The 24811-nt window shown below is 50.8% G+C and overlaps 1 protein-coding gene across 1 annotated transcript in view; it reads right to left on the reverse strand.

The window, feature by feature from the left end:
- Positions 1-1251: 1251 nt before the first annotated feature.
- RELB (RELB proto-oncogene, NF-kB subunit) overlaps positions 1252-24811 on the reverse strand; it is a 32806-nt gene continuing 9246 nt past the window's right edge. The window contains 10 exon segments of the mRNA XM_011231074.3: positions 1252-2063; positions 4367-4444; positions 4566-4634; positions 5395-5610; positions 11080-11184; positions 12713-12844; positions 13018-13109; positions 14439-14596; positions 23365-23518; positions 23520-23601. Coding sequence (XP_011229376.3) covers positions 1675-2063; positions 4367-4444; positions 4566-4634; positions 5395-5610; positions 11080-11184; positions 12713-12844; positions 13018-13109; positions 14439-14596; positions 23365-23518; positions 23520-23601 — 1475 coding nt within the window. The 3' untranslated portion in view covers positions 1252-1674.

A 24811-nucleotide genomic window follows, 5' to 3' on the forward strand; every position in this document is an offset into this window, starting at 1 on the left:
CTGTAAAAACCACATGGGCAGAATCAAAGTCACCTAACAAGCTGGTGACAGAGCCGATCAGAAACCCCAGCTTCAGGAAAGGGAAGTGTGGCTGCAGAACCGTGTGCCAGCTGCTGAAGCGTATTCCTGACAACTCTGATCCAGTTCCCTGGGCGCTCTGAAAAACCCCCAGGGGATTCTGAAATGAGCATCCCTGGGAAAGGAGTGTCCTGGGTTCAGGGCACTAGAATCAAGGATGAAAGGTTTTGGAATCTTAGGAATGAGTGTTAGAAGCAAGGTCTGCAGGGAGACCCTAAGCACGTGGGGCTGTAGTTCAAGGGAGGGAGAAGAGCTGAAATGGGGCTACCCGTGGGGGTAAGGAATGAATGCAGGTGAAGAAAAAAAAGACTTTATGGGAACAGAGCAGTGGTACGCGGCGGAGGTGGAAGAATGGGGGGGTGGTGGAGATGGAGGGCAGGTGAAGGGCGTGGACGTAAGACGACAAGCTTGGGGGAGGTGGGGGAACATGGGGGGGTGCTGTAAATAAAGACCAGAGGGAGGCAGATCTACAAAAGAAATCTGAATGGCGGGGGCGGGGGGAGATGGGGCGGTGAAAAACGGAGTAGAGAATGAGGGAGGCGGAGCTGGCAGACAGGAGGGGGTGGGCTGAGCTCAGGGGCAAGGCTTGTGGACAGGGGCAGAGCCCAGGGGTTCGGACGGGGATCGAGGACCGGGTCTGGGCTTCGGGGTTCGGGCTAAGGTTCTTGACAAGCGGGCGGGGCCTGTGGTAAGCGGCGGGGTCCGACGCGGCGAGTTCGGGCCCACCGCGGGGGCAGGGGCGAGGCCTGAGCCGCAGCAGGCCGGAGGGGGTGCGGGGCCAGCGGCCCTCGGCGCTGGGGCCGAGCAGAGGCTCACAGCATCCCGGGGGGAGGCCGAGACTAGGGCGAAGCTGGGCTGACGCCTGCCCGAAACACAGAAGGTCGGGACCCGCTGCCTGCACTCACCGGCTCCCCCCCCCCCCCCCCCCCCGCGCCCNCACCGCTGCGCTCGCGCGCGGCCCGCACCGGAAGCGGAAGTCGGAGGCCGCACGGAGGGGAGGGGCGGAACGTGGCGGAGCGCGCTTCCGCCGACGCGAGGGGCGGGGCCCCGGAAGGGAGGGGCGGGGTCTGGAGAATGCTGCTATGAGAGGCGGAGCCGAGGAGATCCCGGAGGGTTCGTGCGTGAGGGCCTCGCGGTGTTTCCCCAGCGGAGAAGACAACAGACTCCCAAGGCTCAAAAATTCATCTTTATTGGGAAGACTCAGAACAAACAACCTTTTACCCCCCCACCTTCAAGCTCGGGGGAGGAGAGCTAAGGATCTGCACCTTTCTCCCATATGTACACTCCAGAGTCCGCCTGGAGAAGGTGCCCCCATTCGTGGGAGCTGAGGCAGCTTTACAAGCTGGTGCATGGGAGCTAAGCCCCTTTTCCTCTCCGGAGTCGGTTTTCTCATTTGTAAAATGGGCTCAGGGGAAACCGGTGCTGCGGAGCTTCTCACCAGCGCTGAAGATGTCCCATTCAGAAGGATGAGGAGGTCGGAAGACTGACCAAGGGTGGCCCAAGGGGATGGAGGTTCTGGACATCCTGGTTGGGTTTGCACGGCCCCTTCCACCTCCCTCCCTCCCCACCCAGCGCCTCTCCTCCAGCGCCTCGGGGCTACGTGGCCTCTGGCCCCGGGGACAGGAGGCCTCCCCCAAAGCCCACCTCGCGGTACTGGTTGGGGAACATGTTGCTGCCCACAAGGCTGGCAGTGCCCCCGTCCCCGGGGCCTGGGGCCTGGTATGAGTCCAGTGTCATTGGCTCAGGGCCGGAAGGCTCTCCAACAGCGGGCCCAGCAGCCCCATTGCCCGTGACAGCGCTGGCGAGTGGCGGCGCCGGGGGCAGCATGTCCAGCATGGTGAAAAGTGTGGGGGCCGCGGCGTCATCGTAGGCAAAGCCATCGTCCAGGAGGTCCGGCCCACCGGGGGGCTCCAGGCCGGGTAGGGACACGGTGCCAGGGAAGAAGTCTGTGTCCGGCAGCAGGGCTGACGGCGGGAGGAACGGGCCTGCAAGGGATGAAAATACAGAAGGAAGTAGGGTGGCTTTAGCGGCAACTTCTGGCCACGCCCTAACTCCAATGCTCTGATAGTACTAAATGCATGATCACTGTGGCCTCCTTTAATCCCAAGGAGAACGCTGGGGCAGGGACGATCACCATTCTCCTTTTATAAGCAAAACGAGGCAAAATGATTTAGTCACACACAGCTGGTGAGTTGTAGCACCAGGGTTCAAACCATGCTCCTGCAGGGCTGGGTTGTTTTTCCAAAACATAGAGAAGTTGAAGCTCTAAAGTCCCCCCACCCCAAATTATAGAGACCACCCAAAAAGTGAAATCCCCACACACAGGAGACCCAAATGAGAAGTCACCAGTCCCCACACTGGAAGGTAAAATTATGTGTCATCATAGGAGAGTCTCTCTCTCAGACAAGACAAACCTCACCAGCAAAAGCATATCATGCTTATCTCAGAAAGAGAACCAGGGCTGCTGGGTCTCTATTTTCCAGCCTCCCTTACAGCTAAATGTGGTCACGTGACTAAGTTCTCCTGGTTGGAAGGTGGGCATGATGGCTGGAGCTTTGGCAGCCATATTGTACCATGAGATGGAGACTCTGAGTTGAAAATGGCAGGTGCTTGCTTGGGTCTCTGATGATCATACAGCCTCCAAACCAACCCAGGACTATCTACCTCTGTTTATCTGCGAGGAGAAATAAAGTTCTAGCCTGTTGAAGCCCCTGTTAATTTGGGTTTTGCTGTGGACACATCTAAACGTGATCATAACAAATGCAGGTGGCATTCCTGTCCAGCAAGTTCCTAAGATCTCCTGAGCACTAACTCCATGCCAGCCACTATGCTAACTAACTGTGTGATATGACCTCACCAAATTCTTTAAAAGGACCCTAAGAGGTAAGGTTTCCATCTGACAAATGAGATCCCAAAGAGGTCACACAGTGGCTAAATTCAGGCCTCAGAATCCAAACTTGGTCTGATTCCAGAAGCCATGCTCCTAACCATTATACTATCATGCCAGAGCAGTTTGCCCCAAGGATTGGGGGGGGAGGGGCTTTAGGCACTGAGAAATTGGGGTGATGGAGGAGGTAGATGAACGGCGGTGGCTAATGAGGAGAGGCTTTGGGAATTGGGGATTGAAGGCTGGTGAAGTGGGCTCGGGTTGGTGGTTGCTATGGGTGGAGCTCTGGGCATTGGTTACCAGGTGCAGTGGATGGGGGAGCAACAGGTGATACTTGAAACCTCCAGGGTGGGACTGGCTGGAGTAGTCTAGGCTCAGCAGACTCTGAGTTTGTCGGCTGGAAGCTGGGCACCCTGGGGTAGCTGGGGTAGTAGGGGGCAGCGCTCTTAGAGCTAGTGGTCAGTGGGTCAGGAGGCTTCTGATGGCGGCCAGATAGGGCTGGAGTTCATGGGACGTGGAGGCTGGAGTGTGAGCTGAGATGAAGGCACTGGGAGAACAGGCCAGAGGGTGGTTGGGCTAGAGACAGGCTCTGAGTTAAGGCTGGCTGGCTCTGACAACCCCTCCCGTTTACCGTTTATCTACCCTGCTACCCACTCTACGGTGTTTCATCACTCATCTGTACACATGCCCAGGGACAGCTCCCTGCTCCACTGCACACTCGGGGACCTCAGCTACGAGACTTTACCTTCTGGGCCTCGGTTTCTTCACCAGTAAAATAAGAGGGGTGACGCAATTGTGTCAATTCAATGAGCACACATACACAACGCACTTATGGGCCCATGATATAGTGTCTGTAAAAATAAATGCATTAAAATCTAAAAGGCCAATGAGGGAGGTATATGGTGAAACTTTTCAGAGGAGTCCCTGAGGCTCTGAGAGGTGGAGAAACTTGGTGAAGGTCACACAGCAAGTGAATGGCCCAGCAGAGATCAGAGCCTCCAGACTGTGTCCAGAACTGTTCTTTCTTGGGGCGCCTGGGTGGCTCAGTCGTTAAGTGTCTGCCTTCGGCTCAGGTCATGATCCCAGCGTTCTGGGATCGAGCCCCACATCGGGCTCCCTGCTCAGCGGGAAGCCTGCTTCTTCCTCTCCCACTCCCCCTGTTTGTGTTCCCTCTCTCGCTGCCTCTCTCTCTGTCAAATAAATAAATAAAATAAAATAAAATAATTAAAAAATGAACTGTTCTTTCTACTTCATGCTGCTGCCTAAGATGTGAGTTTCTGGCCTTGGGGGAGCTTCCGGGGGGCCCCAAAGAGGCCAGAAGCAGGACTGCAGCTCACCCTCATCCCACCTCAAAGAGCAGGGGCTTGCACTGAGCGGGGACCCACCTGAGCCATGACCCACCTGAGTTGGGGTTGGGCAGGAAGTGATCCAGGAAGGCTGGCTTTTTCTTCCGCCGTTTGCTCTCGATGCCATGGGGGTCTGAGGGAAGACAGAGATGAGAACCCCCGGACCCTCACAGCCCCTCCTCCGCAGCCTAGGGCCTAGCCATCCCCTCCCAGGAACCTGGAGATGGGCATGGAAAGGGGCAGAGGAGACACACCAGAGCTGTTCAGCTCCCCGAGGACGTCAGGTATCCCCCGTTTCCGCTTCTTGTCCACGCCATAGCTGTCTGTTCGGGAGACACCAGGGGCAATGTTATCCATCAAGAATAATAATTAAGAATTAATTATAGAGACCATTTAGGAAGTCATTGAACTGTTCTAGTTCTTGGCCAACTAATGCAAATAGATGTCCACATCTTAATCAGAATGAAACCCAAACCTACTTCTAGCCACACTGGCCTTTCTGTTGTTCCTGGGACGCCACAGGCACGATCCTGCCTCAGGACCTTTGCACTTGTTACTCCAGCTGCTTGAAACATTATTTCCCAACTCCAACCACTTCCCCTGGAGAACTCCTTAGTCATGCCCACATTCTCAGCTCAGCAATCCCCTCCTCCAGGAAGCCCTCCCTGATCTCCAAGCTTGGGTCAAATGCTCCCTCTGAGCAATCTGAGTCCCCTGAGCAGTTCCATTCCCACTATAGGACTGTGAGTCTTATGAGGGTGGGGCTGGGGCTATCTGGGGTCACTGCTGTGTCCCCAGCACCACCCACTACAGGGCCAGGCATGAGCAGGCATGCTGAGGGGAGAAATAATCAAATACTCCCCAAATGCCATGAGGCAGGTGCTATTACTTCCACTTTACAAAGGAGGAGACTGAGGTGCAGAGAGAGGCCAAGGTTACATGACCAGTAAGAGGTGGAGCCAGGAACTGAACCCCAGTCTGGACAGTCATGAGCCTGCGTTTTACTCCTGCCTCTTCCCCTGTCCCCTCTAGGCCAAAGCCCTGGTCTCTGGGCAGCGGGTCACCCTAGATTGCCGTGGTTACCATGGTCCCGAGGCAGGTACGTGAAGGGCAGAGGCTCACTGCAGACCCCGTCAGTAAGCCGCTGTAGGAAGACGTTCACGGTCACAGGCTCAACGATTTCCAGGTCCTCGTAGGGCGGTGTCTTGAACACGATGGCAATCTGGCGGTGCACATCGGCCTGGGAGAAGTCAGCCCGGCCTTCCCAGGAGGCCCTGCTAAACACCACCGATATATCCTCTGGCGGGAAAGTGGGGACATCAGCTGAGCCAGGACACTGGCCCACCAGGCCCCCAACTCATTCAGCTGCCCCCCAAGTCAATATTGATATTCTCTTGAAAATACATATATATGTATATGTATATATATAAAGTTCAAATACATTAGATTTAAGTGAGCTCTATGCCCAACAGGGGGCTTCAACTCACAACCCCAAGATCAAGACTTGCACGTTCTACCAACTGAAACAGCCAGACATCCCCGATATTGATATTCTTTTTTTTTTAATATTTTATTTATTTATTTGATAGAGATAGAGACAGCCAGCGAGAGAGGGAACACAAGCAGGGGGAGTGGGAGAGGAAGAAGCAGGCTCATAGCGGAAGAGCCTGATGTTGGGGCTCGATCCCATTACGCCGGGATCACGCCCTGAGACGAAGGCAGACGCTTAACTGCTGTGCCACCCAGGCGCCCCTCGATATTGATATTCTTAAGAATAAAACTAATGATGGGGACACCTGGGTGACTCAGTCACTTAAGTGTCTGACTCTTGGTTTCAGCTCAGGTCATGATCTCGGGGTCATGAGATTGAGCCCCCCATTGGGCTCCGTGTTCAGCAAGGAGTCTGCTTGAGACTTTCTCCTTCTCCCTCTGCCCCTCCCCCACTCAAGTGTGCACGTGTGCACATGCTGTCTCGCTCTCTCTCTCTCTCAAATATTTTTTTAAGATTTTATTTATTTTATTTGAGAGAGAGAGAGAGAGAGAGAACATGCACACATGAAAGCAGGGGGAGGGCAGAGGGAGAGGGAGTGACTCTCAAGCAGACTCCCCGCTGAGTGCAGAGCTCAATGAGGGGCTCCATTTCATGACCCTGAGATCATGACCTGAGTGGAAACCAAGAGTCAGACCCTTAACTGACTGAGCCACCCAGGTGCCCCTCTAAAACAAATAAATCTTAAAAAAAAAAAAAGAATAAAACTAATCATAGCAGTAGCAGCTAACCTCCTGTCGAGTACACATGTGTGCCAGTCACTAAGTATTTTATATATTTTTATATAAATTATCTCATTTAATCCTTTTAACAACCTGAGAGGCAGGTAGAATTAATATCCCCACCATGTCAGAAGTCCCCCAGATCACTGTCAGATTTAGTGATTCACTAAGGGGACTCACAGGACTCAGCATATAGTCATACTCATGCTATGATTTATTATAGCAAAAAGATACCTAGCATCCTCCTCAGCAAAGGGAAAAGATGCCTGGAATGAAGCCCAGAGGAAACTGGTCACAAGCTTCCAAGAGTCCTCCCCCAGTGGAGTCACAGAGAACATGCTAATCCCCCGCCCCCCAGAAACAAACTATGACAACACATGTGAAATGCTCTCTATCACTGGAGACTCAGTACCCAGGGTTTTCATTGGTGGCTGATTATATAGGCACTCTCTGCCCGGCATACATCAAAATTTCAGACTCCCAGATGCAGAGCAGATGTTCAACACAAACCACACTGTCCATACAAACAGTTTAAGCACAGTGAGCCCCTCTCATCAGTCAGGGAATAGTGGGAACCCTCTCAAAATCCAAATTCTCAAAAGCCAGCCAAGGGTCAACCTCATAAGCAGGTCTTTCAAAGGATAATAGTCTCAGACCTGCTATGTTAACTCTTTGACACACCCATTTAAATATGTGGAAACTGAGGCTTGGAAGGGGAAAGAGACTTACCCAAGGTCACACAGCTGGTAGTGAATAGTCAGGATCCAGGATGCTCTTCTACCTGCTATTTCTTTTTCTTGTCTTATTGCATTGCCTCTCATCACACTAATTCCATCTACTGAGGCTTTATATATATCAAACACACACAGGTTGCCTCTAAGTCACACAACAATCTTACGAAAAAAGTACCTTTAGGAAACCCATTATATAGAGGAGGAAGCAGAGGCAGAGAGAGGTGAAGTCACTTGTCCAAGGTCACAAAGACAACATGTGGTGGAGCCAAGATAGGAATCCAGGTGGGCTAGAGCTCTTCACCACCAGCTCCTAAGGGCTTGGGGAACTTACCTAATACCTCTGGGCCTAGTTTCCTCACCTAAACAGAAGCAAAATCAGAATACCTACCCCACAGAGTTGCTAGGAAGATTAACTGAATCACTCAAGTAAAGGTGCTTAACCCCCATTAAGTATGATTGCTTTCATTGGCATTATGCAAAGTACTAGCTTCAGGCCTGGCACTCAGGAATTCTGTAGTGTAGTTCTTGGGTAAGTGAGAACCTGTCTCATCCTAACACCAACTCATTTTAGGGATAAGGAAACAGAGGCTCGGTGAGGGGGGGCGATGTGAAGTCACCAGCCTGAGGCTGGACAGTGAACAAATGATGGAACAAGACTCACATCTGCCTCTAGTTATTCACGCACATGTGGAACGGTTCTCCTGCTCTGGCCCCAACTCCCAGGACCCTAACAATCTCCTTGGCAACCCTCAGGTCTTGGTTCAAATATCACCTCCTCTGGGAAGCCTTCCAAGGTGGCCAGACTATGTCTGGTCTTCCTGCTGTTTGAGTGCTTTCGTCCAGTGTTAGCGTTTGGTCTTCTTCCCTCTCAGCAGGACTCACACTTGTAACTTGTGTTTCTTTCTCTCCCCCCGGCTGACTGAACTGGGAGCGCTGCGAGAGCAGAGCCCGGGCCGGTCTCTGTCATCACTGTGTCCCAGCACTGCCTAACACAAGGGTCCAGCACAGAGGAACCACTCAATCTCCATTTGCTCGTTCACTTAAAATTTTCTAAGAACCTCCCACTGCTGGGCATATATCCAAAAGAACTGAAGACAGGTGTTCTAACAAAAACTTACGCACGAACGTCCGAATGTTTGTAGCAACACGTCACGATAGCCAAAAGGTGGAAACCACCCAAATGTCCACCAAGTTATGAACGGATAAACAAATTAGATATCCATACAAAGGAGTATCATCCCGCCATACAAACGAACGTAGCACTGACGCGTACTATCCCATGGATGAATCCTGAAAACATTAAGCTAAGTGTAAGAAGCCAGCCACGCAAGGCCACGTAGTGTAGGATTCCATTTATGTCAAATGTCCGGAAGAGGCAAATCCCCAGACAGAAACGGATGAGTGGTTGCCAGGGGCTGGAGGGGGGAAGATGACGGAGTGACAGCTTATAGCTTATATAATGGGGAATAAAGGGGTATGGGGTTTCTTTCTCGGGTGATGACAACGTTCTGGAACCAGGTAGTACTGGTACGCTCCACAACATTGTGAGCGTACTAAATGCCACGAATCGTACACTTTAAAATGGTTTTTAGGGGCGCCTGGGTGGCTCAGTTGTTAAGCATTTGCCTTCAGCCCAGGGCCTGATCCCAGGGTCTTGGGATCGAGCCCTGCATCGGGCTCCCTGCTCCACTGGGAGCCTGCTCCTTCCTCTCCCACTCCCCCTGCTTGTGTTCCCTCTCTCGCTGGCTGTCTCTCTCTCTGTCAAATAAATAAATAAAATCTTTTTAAAAAATAAAATAAATAAAATAAAATGGTTTTTAAATTTTTTCTTAAAGAATGAAACTTGTGCTCCCCCAAAAAACGAACAAGTAAAAAAAATTTTTTTTCCTGAGAACTTCATGAGTGCTTGACTTTGGATCGAGTAGTCTGGGAGACACAACTGCTCACCGTGACAGCCCGGCCCTATACAACCCAGTGGTGCAGACAGACATCAACTACATAATCACAGAGCATGAGAAAGGATTGGAAGGGATCCCTGAGGCCGTGACATGTTCTCCCACTCTGCTCCCTTCTTGCCCCATTGTCCTTGCTGCTCCTCCAGCAATGAGGCCTGCTACCACCCCAGGGCCTTTGTATGTGGTGTTCCCTCTGCTGAATCATTCTTCCCTAGAGAGTCACACAGATGCCTCAAGGCTCCAATGGCATCTCCTGACAGTGGTCTTCCCTGGCCCCACTGAGTAAAATTGTGCCCACAACCCCTCCAGCCATTCCTCCCTATCCCCTTTCTCTGAAAACTACTTTTTCCTCCATCTTCCTGAAGTTTTTTCAGCTTTCTTCTTTTTTTAAAAAAAGATTTTATTTATTTATTTGTCAGAGAGAGAGAGAGTGAGAGAGCACAAGCTGGGGGAGTGGAAGGCAGAGGGAGAAATAGGCTTCCCACTGAGCAGGGAGTCCAACATGGGGCTCAATCCTAGGGCCCTGGGATCATGACCTGAGCTGAAGGCAGACACTTAACCAACTGAGCTGCCCAGGGGTCCGTCAACTCTCTTTCTTCCTTTTTTATTTTTTCCAGAAGAACGATTATGAGCACAGACCACCTTCATTCAAATCCTGTCTCTTCCTGCCTAGCTGTGTGACCTTGTGCAAGTTACTTAACCTTTCTGTACCTTAGTTTCCTCATCTATAAAAGGGAGTTAATAATTGGACCTACATAATAGAACTGTTAGGCAATCAGATGATCTAATGAGTGAGGTGTAGAAAGTGCTATCATGAGCTTGGCTCATAATAAGAGCAAGATACATGTTCACTGGGGCGCCTGGGTGGCTCAGTTGGTTAAGCGTCTGCCTTCGGCTCAGGTCATGATCCCAGAGTCCTGGGATCGAATCCCACATCGGGCTCCCTGCTCCGCTGGGAGCTGGCTTCTCCCTCCCCCACTCCCCCTGCTTGTGCTCCCTCTCTCGCTGTCTCTCTCTCTCTCTGTCAAATAAATAAAATCATAAAAAAAAAGATACATGTTCATTCTTTAATACCCTTGGTGGTATTAAATTTATATTAGAGTCACGGGATAAAGAATGCAAAGGATACAAAAAAGATACATATAGTAAGAGGGAAAGCTCTGCCAGCCAGGCAATGCAGTGTGCACCTGTCGTTGGTTTTATGGTGGTGGTGGTGGTGTTGCTGCTGTTGTTGTTATTGTTGTTGTTTTAAGTAGGCTCCACGCTGGGCGTGGAGCCCAATGCAGGGCTTGAACTCACGACCCTGAGATCAAGACCTGAGCTGAGATCAAGAGTCAGAGGCTTAACCTACCGAGCCACCCTGGCACCCACACCTGTTTTTTAAAAACCCTATTTGAAGATGGGACTTTGGAACCGACATGAACAAAGTGGTGGAGATACTTCTGCCACTCTCCACTTTCTTCATCTGTAGCCCTTATCCAGCTGCCCTAAAGCATTTATTTACTCAACTCCAGGATTTTAATGTCAGAGGCCCCCGGAGCTCGTGGTGGGCACAGCCTGGCACCCAGCACGGCCAGCACACGCATCTCTCCATCTTTGTACATAAACCAGTGAGTGAGCAGCTCCGTGCGGGAACAAACCAATCGGCTGTTGCAGTCTGACTCCAAAACCTGAGTTCTGGATCCTTCCACTGCGCCGGCCCCGTTACCCAGCTCCGCCTCACACTCCCACCCTCCCAGGCTCCTGGGCCACCACGGGCACAAGCCACCTGACGCCACTCCGCCCCCGCGCTGTCCCAGGTCCCTCACCTTTCTGCACCTTGTCGCACAGCAGGTAGAGCTCCTCGCCACCCGTGCACGGCCCGCTCTCCTTGTTGATTCGGCAAATCCGCAGCTCTGACGTGTTTGTGGACTCTGTGCAAGTGCGAGAGGAAGCGGTATGTAAGGAAACACGAGAATTCAGTCGTCAAACCCTCAGCAGGCAACCCGTGGGGGCCCACCCTGCACCATGCAGAGATGGGAAATGGAGAAGCCAGGGCGCCCCATCCTCCCCGGGACCCGCGGTCCGGGGAGAAGAAGAAGAGGCTCAGAAAGAGGGGTCGATGGACAGTCGCGAGTCCTCCATGCTGAGGTACAGTGAGTGTCCCGCCCAAAGGGAGACCATCAGCCCTCAGAAGGGAGTTGGCGGGGTCAAGGATCAAGACATTGTTAGACGAAGATTAATGGCATGAAATCTATAGTAGACACCGTGGTTTTGCCTGTCTAGCAGTCCCAGCCCTTCTGTTGACAGCCCCTCTATTTCCCTTCCAGGAAACAGCTCCCCGCCCCACCGTGCCCCATTTCAGTCCTGGGGATTGGGTAGGGCCAGACCCACCCCCTAGCTCAGCAGTGATCACGTGCCCCAAACCTGGCCAATTAGAGCATTGCCTCCTTCTGGCCAGAGCTGATTGGTCAGCGAGGAGCACATGACCCAAACCAGGCCAATGAGAGATAGCCCTGAGACTCCAACCAAAAATACTGTGTAAGAGAAGCTCTCTTTGGACATGGGGGAGAGATTCCAAGCTGGTGGGATATAAGCCTAGAGGTGCGTAGTCATTTTGCCTCCATCATGGGAGGGCTGTGCCAAAAATTACTCTAACTTGAAGGAAGTACAGTTGAGAGATGTAAAGAGACAGATCCTGAATGAAATTGCTGAGCACCTGGATACAGCCAGACCTGAAGCACTTTACTATCTCTGGACCTTCTTAATGGAACAATTCTTTTTTTCTTCTTCAGCCCATTTGAGTTGGAATTCTATCACTTGCACCCATAAAAGCCCTGGCTGGATTAATTTCTCTCCCCATTTTGATGCTTGTGGCAGTCACTATAGGCTGCTAAAACCTAACAGCCATTCCCAATCTCCTCTTCCATGCCCATATCCCTCTCCAGATTCCCTTGTAACTAGGGGCCACCATGAGACCCAGTTCTGGCCAATGAGACATACGCAGAAGTCTACCAGGGGGATTCTGGGGAATATATTATTTTCTGTATAAAAGAGAAAAGTATTACTACTCATGCTGCCTCTTCCCTAGAATTGCCTAGTATAGTGGCACAGGTTGTGCACTCTACAATACGAGAAGGCCTCATGTCCATAGGCTACCTCATAAATACTGACCACTGGAATTGGGCAGTGTACAGCCTGCACACCATACAGGGTGACACTGCCCATCATGCCTTGAACATAGACATGATATCTGGAGCTGTAGCAACCAGCTCATAACCAAGGGAATCACAAAGCTGAACCAGTGCCTTGATATTGCTGGGCTGCTGAACCAACACGAACAGATTAATATTGAGACAAATAAAAATAAAGAACTCCCTGTTCGTTCATGCCATCATACATGGGGCTTTCCAGTACTTGTAGACAACGACAATCCTAACACTCCCAGCACCCTAGACTCACTCTTGTCATAGACAGGCTCAGACAGCACGGGGTCCATTCGGCGCATCTGTCCCTGCTGGTCCCTATATGAGGCCTGGAAGCAAATCCTCACGACATTCATGTCCACCTCTTGGTGGTTCTTCAGGGAGCCGGCTGTAGGGGAGATATGGGAAGGCTGAGGATGGGGGATGGAGACGGCAGGGAGGGAAGGGATGGGGCTGCAGAGACAGGGAATACCGGAGACAGGAGAAGGTGAGGGGATGGGGTGGCAGAGGGTGCGAGGTGTTCAGAAGGACGACACAGTCAGGCTGGTTTCGGGGACTCACCATTGTAAGGGTCGATGCCCAGCTGAATCTTCCGCTCAATGGCGGCCTCAATCTCCTTCTTCCTCACACACTGGATGCCCAGATTGTTAAAACTGAATGGGGAGGGGGAGGAGTGGGTGAAGGGAGGTCTCATGACGAGGCGGGTCTAGCCCTAACCCACAGGAGGACTCCGGCAGATACTGCCTCGGGGCTCAGTCTCAGGAGCCCCAGCACCACGAGGGGCCCGGGGTCTCAACGTCTCAGGAGTGTTGGGGATTCTCGAGAGCACCTGGGAGTGCACCTCACCATTGCCACATGAAAACACTGGCCCACCTCCTTTATAATAAGAAAACTGCAAAATAAACATCAATGCGATTTTTAAAAAGCTCATCAACACGGCAAGGATCAAAACGTTTGAGGACGCTTTGTCCTGGGGACGTTGTGAAGAATCAAGCACTTTCCCCCATGGCAGGGGGGACTGTACATTGCTCCAGCAGTTACGTCTCGGAGGACAATATGGCAGTATTCATTCATTCCACAAATGCTTCCCGAGCACCTGCTGTGTCCCAGGCAGCGTGCTAGGCACTGGGGAGGGCACAGCGAGGAACAAAAGAGAAAATCCCTGCTCTCACGGACCTTACCTCTTCGCTAAATTAGAAATCACTGAAAGGTTACAGTGAAAGTAAATTGCTGAAGTTAGAGCCAGTGAGTTCATCTCTAGGAATCTATCCTACAGAAGAAATGATATATACGTAAAGCCATGCATTTAGTAACAGGGCCACAGGAGCTTGGAACCATCCTAAGGGCCCATGACTAGGGGGCTTGCTCGATTAATGGTATACAGCTGTCCGTTGAAATACTATGCAGCCAAGAAAAAGGATAAGGCAGCTCTAAATGCTTATAGGAATGATCCCCAAGATGTACTGGAACATAAAAACGAGGTACAGATGTCTGCCACCATTTGTAAGGGGAGAAAAACACACACGTGCATAGCATATTTTTAATCACCTCCAGGAAGGGCCACCAACAGCTGCATGACCAAAGATGGAAGGAAATTTATTTTTCACTGTACAGTCTTTCTGAACCTTTTTAAAAAATGTATTAAAAACATACAAATTATCAATGAAAGAAAGAATGATCTTGCAGATAAGTCAGGTCTGGAGTCAAATCCCTGCTCTGCCATTGGCTGTCTGGGCTCGTTTACTCCTCCAAGTCTCAGTTTCCACCTCGACAAAATGGGGATAAATACAAGTGTGTGCGAAGGTGTGTGCAGCAGGGGGCCAGGCCTAGGCACGTCCCTCCACCACCCTCAGGCCTGGCCTTGGTCTCCCCGTCCAGGAAATGCAGTGGGGGAGAATTTGGCCCAGCGGCCCCTTGCCCTAAGGTCTCCCTGGGCATCTCCATGACCTGGGGTGAAGGGCTGGGGGTCAGGGGTCGAGTACCTGTGCCGGGGGCTGACATGAGGCCGGAGCCTCACCCTGCAGACGCCGTCGGTGCAGTCTTTCCCCACGAGGCTGTGGGGGTGGACTCGGTGAGGCCAGTCCTTCCACACCAGGCAGGCGGTCACCTCCACCTCCCGGAGCCCTCCACAATCCCGGAGCTGCAGGGAGACAGGTGCACTTTTGGGGTCCCATGGCAGACACCTGCACCCATCCAAACTCCCTGGGGCTTCCTTTGATAGCTCCCCAACCTTCTCCCCCAGGATGACGGAAGGGGGTTTGCTTAAGACCCCTCTGAGATCCTAAACCAAAGGCTTCCGACTGGTGGCCTGGGGTCCTCACAACATGATAGCTGCCCCACAGATGCGCCTTCCTCGGCCACTATGAGTTTTAAAAACGTGGATGCACACACGGTCTCAAAGTACAACTCCCACAGACAGCTTACTAATGAGGAAAGCACCTTCACAGCGGAAAACGCACTGGACGCCACCTAAATCAGGGATCAAGGTCAGCATCACCAATACTGGGCCAAAATGACCTGGGCAGTCTGACGGGTTGCACTGGGAAGGCACGACATCACTTCTGTGACAGCCCTCCAGAAGTATGTCACCCGAATCTCACCGTGATTCTTCAAATGAGCCCAAATCGGGGGTCATCAGGTGAAAAAAATCAGGGTTGTGAAAGCCAATAAAAAGATGGGCATCATATTTCAGTGAAAATCGAACAAATAATGTATTTTGACTTGGCTGGTAATTACAGTGTATATGTATGGAAAAATGTATAGAGCTGGACACGTAAGATTTGATCAATTGGATGCTGATTTTAAAAAGGGGGGGGCGGGGCGCCTGGGTGGCGCAGTCGTTAAGAATCTGCCTTCGGGATCGAGCCCCACATCAGGCTTCTCTGCTGGGAGCCTGCTTCTTCCTCTCCCACTCCCCCTGCTTGTGTTCCCTCTCTCGCTGGCTGTCTCTGTCAAATAAATAAATAAATTCTTTAAAAATAAAAATAAATAAAAATAAATAAATAAATAAATAAATAAATAAAAAAGGGTGGGGAGAGGCCAGAGAGACATGACATATCCTTAACCGGATGCTGGATTAAGGAGGAAGAAATAACTATAAAGCGTATTTTGGGGACAACTGGGACATTTAACATGTGTTAAATCCCACTGATACACTGGGATATTGTTAATTTTCCCGGGGATGCTAATAACATTGTCACCACGCGGGAGCTTACTCGCAGAAGGTGCCCACTGAAGTGTCTAGCGGTGAAGCAATGTGATATCTAAAACGCAGTGCAAATAGTTCGGCAAAAACAACGTGTGTACTTGTCCGTCGCACGCGCATGCACAAGTGTTTGTATGGAGGAACGTGACACAGAGAATGCGGCAAAACGCCAACTGACGAATACAGTTAAGGGCACACAGGTGTTCCTCGTACTATTCTTCCCATTTTTCTATAATTAAAAAATGTTTCATCCAAACTCATCAAAACGTATACATAAAATACGCGCCCTTTTGTATGTATAAAGTATACCTCAATAAAACTTTTTTTAAAACTACAAAAAAAGTTTTTTTGTTCAAATTTGGGGAAAATTTGGAGCCCGCGTTTAAAAAAGTATGAGACAGGGGCGTCTGGGTGGTGCAGCCGGTTAAGCCTCCGACCCTCAGCTTCACTTCAGGTCAGGATCTTATGGTCATTGGATCATGCCCCACCTTGTCCTCCCCGCTCATCTCCGAGTCTGTTAAAGTTTCTCTTTCCCTCCCCACCCCCTCCAATAAATAATTAAATCTTAAAAATAAAAATAAGGGTACCTGGATGGCTCAGCTGGTTAAGCATCTGCTGCCATCAAGGTCCCTGTAAAGCCTGCTCTGAACTTCCAAAGTCCTTGCCTACCTACAAACAAATAATGAATGAGTGCATCTCTGCGGGGGAGTACCGCCCTCTAGGGGGCATTTGGGATATTGGGGGGGGGTAATGTGGGCTGACACAATGATGGGGACCCACAGCCCACAGCAGGCAGGACCCGGAGCCAGTGATGTCACACAGCCTGCAATAGCAGGGATGGTCCCACACAAGTCCTGCAAGACTTCTGATCCTGCCAACATTCACATCGGGGACAAGCCTGTTTAAAACGATCAGAGCCAAGAACCTAGCCGTTTTACATATAGAGTCCTTTTTCCCATAATTTTTTTTTCAAGATTTTTATTTATTTATTTGACAGAGAGAGAGAGAGAGCACCAGCAGGGGGAGCAGCAGGCAGAGGGAGAGGGAGAAGCAGGCTCCCCGCTGAGCAAGGAGCCCAACACCAGGCTCCATCCCAGGACACTGAGATCATGACCTGAGCCAAAGGCAGATGCTTAACTGACTGAGCCACCCAGGCGCCTCTCTTTTTCCCATAATTTAAAAATACACTGAATTTTCAAGGACTTTGGTCACCATGTTAATTGAGGGAAGACTGGATTTTGTTTAGACTGAGGGTTGTTTGCCACTTTGGAAGACCCCATCACCAACCGCAACCCTGGCCATACAGCATTTAATTCACTAAATCCACCTGGCTGGGTCAGGCTGTTTATGGGGCCCCTGAATTCATGAGGTCCCTAGCAACTGCCACCTTTATTATGATTCCCTGGGGCTGTGCCTGAGCATTTACATATTAAAATAAAGGTACTTTTAGGGACGCCTGGGTGGCACAGCGGTTAAGCGTCTGCCTTCGGCTCAGGGCGTGATCCCCGCATTATGGGATCGAGCCCCACATCAGGCTCCTCCACTGTGAGCCTGCTTCTTCCTCTCCCACTCCCCCTGCTTGTGTTCCCTCTCTCTCTGGCTGTCTCTATCTCTGTCGAATAAATAAATAAAATCTTTAAAAAAAATAAAATAAAATAAAGGTGCCTTTAACTGTATTATTTTCCTTTTATTTCTCCTTCATATTAAAGTTAGGGCATCATGGATTTGGGCGATGATTATGAGTAGAGGGAAGTAATATCGTCTATAAATTCCACCGAGTCAGATAGGGTTAAAGCTATTCATTTAACCAGCTCCCCATTGCAATATTAGGAGATTCAGAAAAGCTCAGAATCAAGTCTCAGGAGAACCGCAGGGCTGAAAGTTTCTCGTCTTTAAGACATCACACAAGGCCTTGGAATAAGTCAGACCTAGTACCAAATCCAGGCTCTAGCACTGGCCATCGGCATGATAAACCTCTTTATTCCGTCTTCATCTGTCGAATGGGTATCACTAAGTACCAGGCACACAGGAGTACTTAGTAAGTACTACAGTAAACTTGTTGGGTGCCCCTGAGCAAGTAACTTCCCTTCTCTGAGCCTCAGTTTGCGCGCGGAAAGATGGGAATAAAAATTCTGAATCCAGATCCAGAGCCAGGTCATTCCCTATTGTTGGATATTTACTCTTCTAACTCCCTCAAATCAAAACCGACACTGAGCCAGAAAAACTGCCTGGAAAGACGCAGAATACCCTGTTGGGGAAAACACAGCCTCAAAGTATCACCCGGCAGGTAAGTTACCCATTACAAAGGAGCGCTGTCCCCTTACAACGAAGAGCCCCACTGGGCACTCGCTCTTATGGGCTAAATTGCATCTGCCTGCAATTCATACGTTGAAGCCCTAAACCCCAGGACCTCAGAATGTGGCTGTATTTGGAGACAAGTGTCTTTAAAGAGGTGATTGAGTTAATGAGGCCATTAGGATGGGCTCTATCCAACTGCCCGGTGTCCTTATAAGAAGAGGTCGTTTGGACACACAAAGAGACATCAGACGAGTGAGGATGCAGCAACAGGGAGGCCGTCTGCAAGGCAAGGAGACAGACCTTGGAGGAAAGCAAATCTGCTAGCATGTTGATCTGGGACTTCCAGCCTCCAGAGCGCTGAGACAATACATTTCTGTTCTCCAAGCCACCCGGCCTGTGGTGTTTCATTACAGCGGCCGGAGTACAGGCTCTGACCCCGCATCACTGAGAGGGGGACAGACTGCCGCCCTATGTCTCCTGATGTGAGACACCAAGAAGTCCACGGCATCACCGCCGGGGTGTGCCCCCCAAACCCACGACCTGATCTCATCCGGAAACAGCCAACAAACACGGAACATGGGACATTCGACAAAACATCCATCCTGTCCTCTGCAAATGTCCCCATCCCCAAACACAAAGTCTGATGGAGAAATGAACTCAGGTCAAAAGACACTGAAGACATCCCTCTTCGTCTGTGTGGGCTGCTACCCCAAAATGCCCTGAACCTGGATGGCACGTAAACGACAGCAATTTCTCTCTTACAGTTGGAGGTTGGAAGTTGAGACGACGGCGTCAGCGTGGTTGGGCTCCGGTGAAGGATCTCTTCCAGGCTGCAGACCGCTGCCTTCCTGCTCGAAGGGGCCCGCGAGCTGTCTGGAGTCTCTTTTATAAAATCCTCCATCCCAGTCATGTGAGTTCTGCCCTCAGAACCTCAGCACTTCCCAAGGGCCCCCCCCCCAATGCCATCACACTGGGGGCTAGGATTGCAACGGATGCATTTTAGGGGGACACAAACATTCAGACCATGGCAAGACCTGCCAGCTAAATACAGCATGTGACCCTGGACTGAATATTAAACAAGTGAATAACAAGAACAACAGCTCTCAAGCATATTTGGTGGGAGGCGCCTGGCTGGCTCAGTCGCTAAGCATCTGCCTTCGGCTCAGGGCGTGATCCCAGAGTCCTGGGATCAAGCCCCACATCAGGCTCCTCCACTGGGAGCCTGCTTCTTCCTCTCCCACTCCCCCTGCTTGTGTTCCCTGTCTCGCTGGCTCTCTCTCTGTCAAATAAATAAATAAAATCTTTAAAAATTAAAAAATTAATTAAATCTCGAAAGAAAAAGAATATTTGGGGGCTAATTAGAATATGGGTTTGGGGCGCCTGGGTGGCACAGCGGTTAAGCGTCTGCCTTCGGCTCAGGGCGTGATCCCGGCGTTGTGGGATCGCCCCACATCAGGCTCCTCCGCTGGAAGCCTGCTTCTTCCTCTCCCACTCCCCCTGCATGTGTTCCCTCTCTCGCTGGCTGTCTCTATCTCTGTCAAATAAATAAATAAAATCTTTAAAAANNAAAAAAAAAAAAAAAAAAAAAAAAAAGAATATGGGTTTAATATCAGATAATCTCCTTGGAGGAATATTAAGTGTCCAGAGTAGGGCAATGGTATCATGATTCTATAGCTCCTACATTGTAGGAAAACATCCTTGTTCTGAAGCAATACACACCAAAACATTCTGGGCGAAGGATCATCCTATCTTCAACTGACTTTCAAATCTCTTTGAGTGTCTATATAAAGGGAGAGAAAGACACGAAGCAAATAAGGCAACAGGCATGTTCGCTGCACTATTCTTGTCTATTACTTGTAGGTTTTAAATCTTTCAAAAGAAAAAGATGGGACATGAAGTTGAAAAAAAAAAAAAGCCCTGTCGATTGGAAAAATAAACAAAATCCTTAAAGGTAAATACGGGGTTATGACAACGCCCCTCACTGCATCACACTTGCCCCATTCCTGAAAATCCGGTGATGGACTGTACATTGCCAAGTAAACCAGTCTTTTAACCAGAATGTTCTGCCCTGTGTGCTGCTTTTGGCCACAATGTCTGGAGCCAAATTAAATAACAACCACCTCGCTGAGTAAGGAGGGAACCTCTCCGCTGGTGCTGGGCCACCTTCCTGGTTTCCTCGTAGCATCCTGTGGGAGCAGGAACTCCAACCCTATTTTACAGACGAGGAAACTGAGGCCAGCAGAAGTACTGGACTCGCCTCAATTCACACAGCTGGAAAGGCTAAAACCATGTCTTTCTGACTGTAAAATCCATATTTGTAACCACTGCGTTGCCTGCTTCCTACAAGGTGGGGGAAGGATGGGGTTGCAAATAGACCTATGAGGACAAATCCCATTGAGGGAGAGGAGGAGAAAAACAGAAGACCTCATGTGAAGGAGATCAGACCTCGGGTGGGGGTCAGGGAAGGCTTCCTGGAGGTGGACTGAGGCCTCACGGATGTGTACGGGGTGACCAGGCTTGGGGAGGAGAGCACTGCAGGCAGAAGGAACAGCATGGGCAAAGGCCTAGTGGCTGGAGGGTGGCGAGTGAGGAGGGGCTGGGTGGGAACTGGCAGCAGGAGTCAGAGAGTGAGAGCCTTAGAGGTGCAGGGAGGAGCTTGCGGTTCCTCCTGAGGGCACTAGGGAGCCAAGAGAGGGTTCTGAGCAAGGCAGAAAAGCGGATGTGTAACTCAGCAGGGCCCCTCTGGCTGCCTTGTGGGGGGAAATTTAGAGGACACTGGGAGCTGATGGCTAGGGAGTGGCTTGGGCCAGAACCCGGGGCTAGAGGAATGATCAGTACACAATTCAGACTCGAGAAACCCTTGGGCGAAGATCCAGAAGCACACGAAGGCACTGTATCGGGGAGGCGCAAGGAACCAGGCCTCTCAGACACCAGCCAGGAGAAAGAGTCGTGGGTACAACGCTCACAGAGGGCAATTTGGCAATATCTATCAAATTACCTTTGACCAGCAATTCCGCTTCCAGAAGTTATTTGCGTGACATGAAGGAAGTAATAGATGAACCGAGTCGTTCTCTACAGCTTTGCTCAAAATAGGTGATGGGAAACAACCTAACTTACCCACCAATAGAGGACCTGCACAGCGAATCTGCACCCACCCATGCAACGGGGTTCAATGGTAGAGAAGGGGACAGCTTTCGACAGGCTGAGGTTAGCTGAGCTCCAAGGTACATTCCTTTTTTTTTTTTTTTTTTTTAGTTTTTAAAATTATTCATTCTTGGGGCGCCTGGGTGGCACAGCAGTTAGGCGTCTGCCTTCGGCTCAGGGCGTGATCCCAGCGTTCTGGGATCGAGCCCCACATCAGGCTCCTCCGCTATGAGCCTGCTTCTTCCTCTCCCACTCCCCCTGCTTGTGTTCTCTCTCTCGCTGGCTGTCTCTATCTCTGTTGAATAAATAAATAAAATCTTAAAAAAAAATGATTCATTATTATTTTTTAAAGATTTTATTTATTTATTTATTTTCCAGAGAGAGAGAGAGAGAGAGAGAGAGTGCGCACAAGCAGGGGGAGCTGCAGGCAGAGGGAGAAGCAGGCTCCCTGCTGAGCACGGAGCCAGATGTAGGACCTGGGGTCCTGGATCATGACCCTGGGCTGAAGGCAGACGCTTAACTGGCTGAGCCACCCAGGCGTCACAGATTTTTTTTTTTTTTAAGTAATCTCTATACCCAGTGTGGGGCTCGAACTCATAACTCTGAGATCAAGAGTTGCATGGTCTCCAGACTGAGCCAGCCAGGCGCCCCTTCCAGATACATTCTTAAGCAAAAAAGACCACTGTGCAGAACAGTATATAGATTATACTCCTCTCTATGTACAAAGGGGGGATTGTACATGCGTATGCACATGTGTGCCTATATAATCGTAAACTACTCCCAGAAGGATACATGAGATATTGACAAGAATTTTCACCTCTGGGGGTGTCTGGGGATGCAGTCAGTTGAGTGTCTGACTCTTGGTTTTGGCTCAGGTTATGATCTCAGGGTGGTGGGATCGAGCCCCACACGGGGCTACGTGCTCAGTGCGGAGTCTTGAGTTTCTCTCTCTCTCCCTCTGCTCTTCTCCCCTGACACACGCGTGCAGCCTCTCTCTCTCTCTCTCTCTCTCTCAAATAAATACATAGATCTTTTTTTTTTTTTAATGGTCACCTCTAGGGAGAACCTGGGGCCTGGGCGCAGGAGTGGTGGACTTCTGTTCAGTTTAATTTAAGTTCTGTTAGGTTAATACGTATTAATTAAATTAATTTACATTTTGGAAAGTTTTGAGCCATGGGATTTAAAACTGTAAAACAAAATAAAGATGCGTGTAGTGAAGAACCTTACCAGCACCTTATTCATTCAGCACTCCCCTGACCAAAAAAAGTCATGACTTTTTTTTTCCTTCCAAAGTTTCCATAGGCACATACCAGCAAATACAAATAGAGAACTTATTTTCCCCCTTTTTAACACCTAAGGTAGTATAATCCCCGACGAAGGGTTCTGTGCCTCAACTTTTTTTTTTTTTTTTTGGTTTATTAATATATCTTGGAGATGGTTCCCCATCTAGCCATGCCTAGGGGACAGCTTCATTTTAAAATCTTTCTGTGTGAACCGAATCCACACACACACACACACACACAGATGCTTGTCATGGTTGTGTAGGATTCCAGTGTGTAGCTAGATGTTCCCGGACTGCCCCACCAGTGCCCTGCTGATTAATTCTGCAGTTCCCACTTCCTTTCACAACAAGGCTTCGGGGGATCATGCTGCACATCCCTCTTTTCCACCCAGAGGCTGGCTTATCTACATCGTCAATTTCCTAGAAGGGGAATGGCCAGGCCTAGGAGTCACGATGGCAATAATCTTAACACCAGTTCTCTCTCCTGAGCACATACCACGTTGGAGGCCCTTGGCATGTGTCATTTACTCATCCACACCTCCCGACACCCCCGGTGGTTACTTATTATTATTACTATTATTATTATTATTATCATTATCATCATCATCATTATCATCATCCCATTTTGTAGAGAAGGAAACTGAGGCACAGGGAGACTAAATAATCAGCCCAAGGCTGCACAGCTAGTAAATGGCAGAACAAGGATTCAAACCCGGCCACTCCAGTTATTAGGGCCCCCCTTGTGGGCCAGGAGGCCAGCGACCCTGCCCTTCCAGGCAATGATGATTTTGATCCCTACTGCCAAACGCCCGGAAGGAGGCCTTTCTTGGAATGTCCTTTGGAATCCGGGGCCAGGTTAGAGTATTCACCGCTCCAACAATAGCAACGACAGTAATAATAACCACCATAAACTACATGAGAAACAGCAGCGCGCGAATCTCGGGGGCGGGGAGGCGCGGCACCCCATCCCGGGCCTCACCTCGATGGCGGGCAGCGTTTTGCTGGCCTCCGTGCTGCTCTCCCCGAGGATGCTGCCGGCCGAGCGGCCCTCGCACTCGTAGCGGAAGCGCATGCCGCGCTGCTTGGGCTGCTCGGTTATGACCAGGTGCGGCCGAGGCCCGGGGCCCGGGGCCGGGGCGCGGCAGCCCCTCGCCCGGGCCCGGCTGCGCCCCCTCCAGGCCGAAGCCGTTCTCCTTGATGTACTCGTCGATGATCTCTGCGGGAGAAGCAAAAACTGGGGGTGACGCTGATGATAGAAGGAAGGGCCTGATGACCCCCCACCCAGACCTATGCGGCCCCGCCTTTCCCCATCCATTCGTTTCTTCAAGACATAGTCTTTGTGAACCGAGTGCGTTGGGGGAAGGGCGGGCTCAGCACTGAACCCCCCAAAATCCCTTCCCCTCCTTGCAAACAGCTCCCTGGTTCTTGAGGCCAGAAACCGGGATCGGCCTGGGTTCTCCTTCTCCTGCACCCTCATGTGCACTCCCCTCCCTAACGCACCTGAATTCCTGTTTCCATCCCCTCTCACCTGGATAAAGGTAGGGCCAGGTACCAGGTGTCCCTGCCTCCTCCTCGCCCCCGGTTAATAATAACAAGAATAATAGCTGCTCTGCCCCAGCAGTTCCCACCTCAGAAAGCAGCACCACCAGCCACCAGGTGCCCAAGCTGGAAGCCTGCACATCTATGTTAGTTGCCCATGATCCCACACCTGTTCCCCATCCTTGAACTACTTCCGCCTCTTACCTCAAATACATGTTTACGCTCCCACCACTTCTCCCCACACCCCGGCTCCATCCTGGTCCAGGCTCACCGTCTCCCCTCTAAACCACTGCTCCTGTTCCCCACCTGGCTTCCTCCAAGTGTTTCCCCCCCACACAGCCAGAGGTAGCTTATGTCAGACCCTGTCCCCACTCTGCTCAGAGACCTCCCATGGCTCCCATCTCCCTTAAGGGTCCAAGGCAACATCCTCCCCACTTAAAACCTTCCCCAAATTCTATTCATCTCAGAAAAAAAACAACCACACAAAAACCCACACTCCTGACCCCTGCCACAGAGCCTTGCGTGGACTGGCCCCCTGCTGTCCTGGGCCTTTGGCTTCCCGCCACCCCCCTCTCGCCCCGCTCCAGTGTCTTTTCTGTTGCTTGCTCCCAGCAAGTCTGGCCCTCTTTGGGGTGTTGTCCTTACTCCCCATCTGCCTATTCCATGCTTCCCCCCATTCAGCCCACGCTGGCTCCTCGTCCTTCGGGTCTCAGCTCAAATGTCACCTCTTCTGAAAGGCCCATCTAGTGTGTGTCTTCCCAGGCCTTCCACCCCTTTCCTGTTATTTCCTTCACAGCTCTTAGCCCGATCTGACATGATCTTGTTCATTTACTCCTCTTCCTACTGTCTCCCCCACCACAGCATCAGCTCCAGGAGGTGGGGGGGGG

Source organism: Ailuropoda melanoleuca, chromosome 12 (genome assembly GCF_002007445.2).
Source record: "Ailuropoda melanoleuca isolate Jingjing chromosome 12, ASM200744v2, whole genome shotgun sequence".
Lineage (NCBI taxonomy): Eukaryota > Metazoa > Chordata > Mammalia > Carnivora > Ursidae > Ailuropoda > Ailuropoda melanoleuca.